The following is an 8,174-nucleotide window of genomic DNA, read 5'->3' as shown; positions in this document are numbered from 1 at the left end:
AATAGTCACTGGCAGTAAAAAGCAGTGTGGTATAACAGACTCAATAAAACCAAGATTATACCTGGTACTGCCCACAACTATTACATTTTGTATTTACGGTTATAAGAACTCGATGTAAGTTAATAACCATGGTTATCATTCTGAGTGCCAGATCATTCTCGCTCGGCAGAGTGATTTTCTCTGTTTTAAATATTTATAAATAACAGTCATAAAAACAAATGACCAATCAGTGCGAGTCTTAGAATCAGGACAACGATCGTTTACCTTTACATGTATTTTGATTGGTTCCTTGTGTAAAAGGGGACATGGTGATTGGTTAATTTGCAAGCTACTGAAGCAATGCAAGCAATGGCAACAATCAGATCAAAATCGTCACATGATGTCGAGATAAGTTCTATAAATAAATGCACGGGAAATCTGCATCGTTGGATCTTATATTGATGCCATAGTAACACGTTAAATGTATAACGTTGATTGAATCATAAATCTTCATCGAGACAGTAAAGATTTATAGTCTAATATACACTAATCCCGTACATAAGAGAAAAGGGGCTTACAACATCAAATAAATAGTGTTATACATCGCACTTCGAGATCAAGGGATTACTTTTATTAAGCCTGATTTGTACTAGCGTTGATGGATGTAATTACTTGGAAACAAATTGACCTTTCACGGTGTACTCCATATCAGGCACTACACGTGTAAATAGGATAAATGAGGATTCGTAGATTCGATGTAGGGCTTCTTTAAAATGAAGAATTTCATGACTTAGGTAGCCCGGATGTAATTATTTAAACAGGGAATGACGTAAGTGCATGACGTGTTAAAAATATACTAGTAATCTTCGATCATCGTAGTTTTAAAAATGTTGAATGAATGTAACGTAAAAACACTCGTCAGAGATCCATCATATTTACAGTGAATGGCAGAGCGCTGTATCTTGGTTTATAAATATATTTATAACAATTTATGAATCGGCTTTTATTCAAATTCAAATAATTAATAATAATTAATAATGGTTGGCTCGAGAGCTGCACACTATCTACGCCCATAATGTGTGTGCTAGCCTTCAAATGACATGACAACTGCGATGGCCCACTGGCACTTTTTTTAAAATGAAGGGGTTGCTGATTGGATGATGTTGACGTAGCCAACCAGTCATTTTGATTTATATATTTTTTTATTGATAAAACGTTATAATATCCCTAGCTCATGCCTTTCACTGAGACATAATAATGTGTTCTTTATCAAGTTATTCGTTTTAAAGACACTCACTGTTTTTCGGATTTATGTATATCATACAATTGCATATATGATTGAATGAAGTGTCTGAGCCGAACATTTTAAAATAGATTAGTACTAAATTACATTTAAAGATAAGACTAATGCAACTATAAAAATTGTGACTAAACATTGACAAATAATAATTTTGAAAATAGCATGCAAATTCGGCTAATTTTCCGTTTGTTTCTGGTCACTCAGCAGGAAATTCATTTTGAAATAGCTTCATCGCCTCATGTCCGATTTGTTTCCCATTTTCAAATACCCATCTCTCTGTAATCTGTTTCTGCATTCTTATATACCGAACATTTGGAATAAACGTAAAACATACATAAACAGGTAATTTATGCAAAACATAAATATTGTGTCTGGCTTACGTATCTAAATGAGGGCCATAAATAAATAAATAAATAAACGCTGCTCGGACTGATAAATATGATACATTTTGTATATAGAAGATAATATTTGGTAATCGTAGTCCTAAATAACTATTAAAAATAGCTAGACGTTTTGAGTAATGGCTCTTTATCGATAGCATAAATTCTTACCCGATGACATTAGTAAGATAGCAGCAAATAGAAAAATCGTAATTGTAGTTTATAAATAAATAAACGCTGTTCGGACTGATAAATATGATATATAGAAGATAATATTTGGTAATCGTAGTCAAAGCCAAAAAAAAAATTATTATTATTTGTTATTTGTTTTATTATTATTTGTTGTTTGTTCTATTGTGGATTTTTTTACGTTCCTATGTTCTACCTGTACGTTATAACACTTTCTTCTATGCTATCGATAAAGAGCCATTGCTCGAAACGTCTAGCTATTTTTAATAGTTATTTAGGACTACGATTACCAAATATTATCTTCTATATATCATAAATGAGGGCCAGTATGCACTAATGCCAATCCCATTTTCATCTCCGTGAAAAAGTGTTTTAAATAATAAGTTTTCATGAATCGGATTTAAAGCGTTCAGGTTAATTTATTTTGACCAAAATGCTGTTTTTAGACAAGAATCAATCCCATTTTATGAATTATCTAAATCAACCACATTTTTGACAAGGTCAAACAAACGTCTGGGTAGCATTTACGACATGTTATATATCAGATTCAGTAAATACCTCCCAGCCGTGTGACATTCTTAATTGTCAGTGGTAAATATTGCATTTTATTCTTAAAAATATATTTCTGACACCGTGTCCTAGCCTAATCTATGAAATACTAGTAAGTTGGATTGGTACATGTACAATCAAAGCGGTTAGGACAGTCTGCCGCCCTCAACGTCGCATATTTAAAAACCCGGAAGTGGCAATCAGCTGTTGTGTGCGCACTGTTTGGTTCCAAACGTAGATAATACATAATTCACTCCCGAATTTCAGTTCTTGTTTATGATTCTTTCAATGATTTAGACCAAATTCAGTCACCGGCGATGTCGTCCCGCAATAGCTGGGAAGTTGCACGGAGGAAAATAGCGGCGTTTCCAAGGCTACTGGCGGAGTGTTCCAAAGAGGCAAGTCACGTGTACTAGTATATGAAAACTTGGGACCTGGATGTTTCTTTTCTCCTTTGACTTTTTTTTTGGGCTTTTCACCAATCCTAACAATCCCTATCAATCCTTACATTCTCTATCAATCCCCATTTCTGTGTGTTGGACCGTTTGTATCACTGTTCAGTGTCAGACGATAGACGACAGACGACCGATTAGTATTATTTTAGTGGTCTGAGGACGTTGACCTCGCAAGGTTCATACCAAGCTCACCATTGAAATTTAAAGGGCGGTAGTCGTCGCGCCACGCATGCGCGAGATATATGGTCTCAAATTAACAAAGATGGCCACTTTGACTGTTGCGCAGATCAACGAGTACAAACTGAGACATTAACAAGCTTTAATTAGATAATTTTTAGGTGATTGGAAGGTATCGAAGAAGTCACTGGCGGTATTCAGTGCAAGTCACGCCCAGGTCAACCCTCATACTTGTGATTTTCATTTGAAGAGCGCATTGGACTATGGGAAAATCATGTTTATCAACACAAATGTCACACATGCGCAGTGCAATGACCACTGCACTATAAGCTTTTGGATTCAAGTTGAGTATGTGATCACTTGTGTCAGCAAACACTGGGACTATATGCTGTCATTCTGCAATTTCTTATATAACAGACTAAGTGAACTTTTTTGTGTGGAGTCCGGTCGAACCCTGGTGGCAGCCATGTTTGTTTTTATTATTAGAAGATGCTTACGCGCATCATTTAAAATTAGCATTCCCTAATATGGTAGGATGAAAATACCCAATGCAATACCACAAAATTATGGCACGCTGTAACTTATGGCGATATGGTGAGAGATGTATAATGAATCTACTTATTCGATTTCGGGAAAAAATGGGTTAATTAGAGTTTTCCTCAAAATCACATGACATGATTTCAATCCACTGATTAATTGTTAGAATATTTACTTAAATTGTTGTTGAAGCAGTATTTTCTGGCAGTTGGTCTAAAAATATATGATCCAGAACTCTGTAGTAATATAAAGCAGACGTACACGTTTCGTTCTTGCGCTTCACATTTTAATTTATTGTATTTCTGTGGTGTATACATGTGTATCATATTGGCTTACTTAAGTGAGAGAGGCATGTCTATTGTTAAAATAAATCATATTTTAATGGTCTGTTCCAGTATAAATGCAATATTAGGTACTTTTGTTGATGGTGCAATTTAATTGATCTAATGACACAAATATTGTGTTTTTAAATCTGCAATTTTGTATATTTTACATTGTTCAAAATATTATTTTAACTTGTTATCTGTGACATAATTTTAAAACTTATAAACGTAATTTACAAAATTATTATGTATTTGTATTTTAGGGGTCTGTTTATGCAAAATGTGTTTCGAGGAAAGAACATTTACAGAAAAATGACTGCAGCAAAGAATTTCAGGAATTTTACACCTGTATTCAAAAGCATGTAAGTCAGATATATTGTTGACTCCCATGTGCGAAGCACATAATGGGAGTCTTTGCAGTTAGTATGTACAGTTTAGCTGTTCTATGACTGTTCCACTGATATCTAAAGAACTACTCATTGGATTTTGATGAAACTTGGTACATAGATACTCTGAACATATGCACAGATTTGATTAGTTTTTAGTAAAAATCTGTGCATATTAATTACCTAATTTGCATGATAATTATTCAATTTTCAGCGGTTCCATGACTGTTCCACTGATATCTAAACAACCACTCATTGGATTTTGATGAAACTATGTACATAGATTCTCTGAACTAATGCTAGGTTTTGATTAGTTTTTGGTAATAATCCGTGGATACTAATTACCTAATTTGCATAATGATTAGTAAATTTTCAGTTTTTCCACTGATATCTCAAGTAGATGTCATATGACACTGCACAGACCTGATAGTTTTTATGGTAATATCAGTACATATTAATTACCTAATTTGCATAATTAATTAATTTTCAGCATTTGATATAAGTAGTGAGCATTACATTTCAATGAAACTTGGTACTTACATACTCAAGGACTATGCAGAGATTTGTTTCCGATAAATATTTGTGCATATTAATCACCTAATTTGCATAATTAGATAATTTTCAGCTTTTCCACGGGTACCTAAAGTACTAATCACATTTCAATGAATCTAGAATTATGCAGAGACCCAATTAGTTTTCTGTAAATATTTGTGCATATTAATCACCTAATTTGCATAATTAACCAATTTCCAACTTTCACACTGATATCTCAGGTACTAATCATCACATATCAATGAATGTTTGTACATGGATGCTGTAGGACAATAGACAGACCTGGATAATTGTGGGTTAAAATCTGTACTTATTAATTACCTAATTTGCATAATTAACCAATTTTAAGCTTTCACACTGATATCTAAAGTACTAATTATTCCATTTCAATGAAACTTAGTACAAAGATGCTCTAGGACAATGTACAAACCTAATTAGTCTGGGGTAAAAATCTGTTCATATTAATTCCCTAATATTTCATAATATTTTGGTTATTATCACATTTCAATTAAACTTGGAAACATAGATTTTCTGTTACATTGCGGAGACCTCATTAGTTTTACACTCAAATCTGTTCATATTTATTTTCTGATTTGCATAATTAGTTTTCAGCTAAGTAATTTCAAATTATATTTAATGTGTCTCCAATACTCTCAGCATATGGGAGTTCTTTCTAAGCTTTTTTTGATTTTTTATTCTTTGTCACCATTTTAGATATGCCATAATATTTTACTATTAGAGCAATTTACAGTATATTTGATGATAATTGAGCATTGCTCGTAAAAAAAGATATAATAACTGGCTTTCACTTGTCTTCCTTGACCTTTACTATCAGTAGATAACAAGTTACATGGAAACATTATTGACAGGAAGAGAATTAATTTATGCTCTTTTCCAACAGGCCAAGAAAACAGCGTAACATGATAGTAATGAAGTGTATACTGTGATTCATGTGTGTACAAGACTGCTGCAAGTCTGATGAAACAGAAAAAAACAAGTTTATTTCAAGTTTTGTAACACATAGAACTGTAATCAAATGTTATGAAGCCTTGCTTGTTCAGCTAGCGCCCTCTAGTGTCAGAATTGTTAAAACTTATACAGTATTACTGGTAATAATGACTTTTACAAGGGTTCAAAGCATGGTGCCAACCATTAATTAGGCTAATCAAATTTTTATTTTTGTTTGATTACGCCATGTAACATTTTGTTATAACCTGTTTTTTTAGGCATTATTAAAAAAACAAAAACATTTGAAATGTAATTCGTACCAACTTTTGTGATTTTAGATATGATCATGTTTTGACATCCTTGGGAATTATGAAACATGTACTTTTCCAAATGACAAATTAATCTTGTCATTGTTATAAAAAAGTTGCATGGCATAGCTTAAAATCACTCTTTACCTACTGGTAAGAAGTACATAGGTGATTTTTTGTGTTGATATTTGTGTCTCAGAATTCACTACCATGATTTCAATGATCTATGATGAGAGCAATACTACTGGTATATGGCTTTTAAAGAATGATAGCAGACATTATTATCACGCTGTACGGAATGATAGCATTTATTCTTAATTGTTTTGTATATCATTTTGTATTGATTATAATAAATGTTGAGTTGATATCTGATCTGAATGTTGTTTCTATGTTGAGTTGATATCTGATCTGAATGTTGCTTCTGTGTTGAAGTGATACCTGATCTAAATGTTGTTTCTATGTTGAGGTGATATCTGATCTGAATGTTGCTTCTGTGTTGAGGTGATATCTGATCTGAATGTTGCTTCTGTGTTGAGGTGATATCTGATCTGAATGTTGTTTCTATGTTGAGGTGATATCTGATCTGAATGTTGCTTGTGTGTTGAGTTGTTACCTGATCTGAATGTTGTTTCTATGTTGAGTTGATACCTGATCTGAATGCTGCTTCTATGTTGAGTTGATACCTGATCTGAATGATGTTTCTATGTTGAGTTGATATCTGATCTGAATGTTTCTATGTTGAGGTGATATCTGATCTGAATGTTGTTTCTATGTTGAGGTGATACTGTCTGAATGTTGTTTCTATGTTGAGGTGATATCTGATCTGAATGTTGTTTCTATGTTGAGTTGATACATGATCTGAATTTTGTTTCTATGTTGAGGTGATACTATCTGAGTGTTGTTTCTATGTTGAGGTGATACCTAATCTGAATGTTTCTGTGTTGTTTTGATATCTGATCTGAATGTTGCTTCTATGTTGAGTTGATACCTTATCTGAATGTTGTTTCTATGTTGAGTTGATATCTGATCTGAATGTTGTTTCTATGTTGAGTTGACATCTGATCTAAATGTTGTTTCTATGTTGAGTTGATACCTGATCTGAATGTTGTTTCTATGTTGAGGTGATACTATCTGAATGTTGTTTCTATGTTGACGTGATACCTAATCTGAATGTTTCTTTGTTGATTTGATATCTGATCTGAATGTTGCTTCTATGTTGAAGTGATACCTGGTCTGAATGTTTCTATGTTGAGGTGATATCTGACGTGAATGTTGCTTCTATGTTGAAGTGATACCTGGTCTGAATGTTTCTATGTTGAGGTGATATCTGATCTGAATGTTGTTTCTATGTTGAGTTGATACCTGATCTGAATGTTGCTTCCATGTTGAGTTGATACCTGGTCTGATTGTTTCTATGTTGAGGTGGTATCTGATCTGAATGCTTCTATGTTGAGGTGATATCTGATCTGAATGTTGTTTCTATGTTGAGTTGATATCTGATCTGAATGTTGTTTCTATGTTGAGTTGATACCTGATCTGAATGTTGCTTCTATGTTGAGTTGATAGCTGATCTCAATGTTGTTTCTATGTTGAGGTAATATCTGATCTGAATGTTGTTTCTATGTTGAAGTGATACCTGATCTGAATGTTTCTATGTTGAGGTAATATCTGATCTGAATGTTGTTTCTATGTTGAGTTGATATCTGATCTGAATGTTGTTTCTATGTTGAGTTGATACCTGATCTAAATGTTGTTTCTATTTGGAGGTGATATCTGATCCGAATGTTGTTTCTATGTTGAAGTGATATCTGATCTGAATGTTGTTTCTATGTTGAGGTGATATCTGATCTGAATGTTGCTTCTGTGTTGAGGTGATATCTGATCTGAATGTTGTTTCTATGTTGAGGTGATATCTGATCTGAATGTTGCTTCTGTGTTGAGTTGTTACCTGATCTGAATGTTTCTATGTTGAGTTGATACCTGATCTGAATGCTGCTTCTATGTTGAGTTGATACCTGATCTGAATGTTGTTTCTATGTTGAGTTGATATCTGATCTGAATGTTTTTATGTTGAGGTGATATCTGATCTGA

The 8,174-nt window shown here is 33.3% G+C and overlaps 1 protein-coding gene across 1 annotated transcript; it reads left to right on the top strand.

Annotated features, from left to right (window-relative positions):
• The first annotated feature begins 2,578 nt into the window (after positions 1 to 2,578).
• On the top strand, positions 2,579 to 5,824 carry LOC144359232 (NADH dehydrogenase [ubiquinone] 1 alpha subcomplex assembly factor 8-like). The gene is made up of 3 exons (XM_078012480.1): positions 2,579 to 2,795; positions 4,153 to 4,251; positions 5,729 to 5,824. Exons 1-3 carry the CDS (start codon positions 2,715 to 2,717, stop codon positions 5,744 to 5,746), a joined length of 198 nt encoding a protein of 65 aa, XP_077868606.1. The 5' UTR covers positions 2,579 to 2,714; the 3' UTR covers positions 5,747 to 5,824.
• Positions 5,825 to 8,174: the final 2,350 nt, after the last annotated feature.

The sequence above is a fragment of the Saccoglossus kowalevskii genome, chromosome 14 (genome assembly GCF_978046115.1).
Source record: "Saccoglossus kowalevskii chromosome 14, keSacKowa6.1, whole genome shotgun sequence".
Classification (NCBI taxonomy): domain Eukaryota; kingdom Metazoa; phylum Hemichordata; class Enteropneusta; family Harrimaniidae; genus Saccoglossus; species Saccoglossus kowalevskii.
This window is presented reverse-complemented; position numbering and strand designations above follow the sequence as displayed.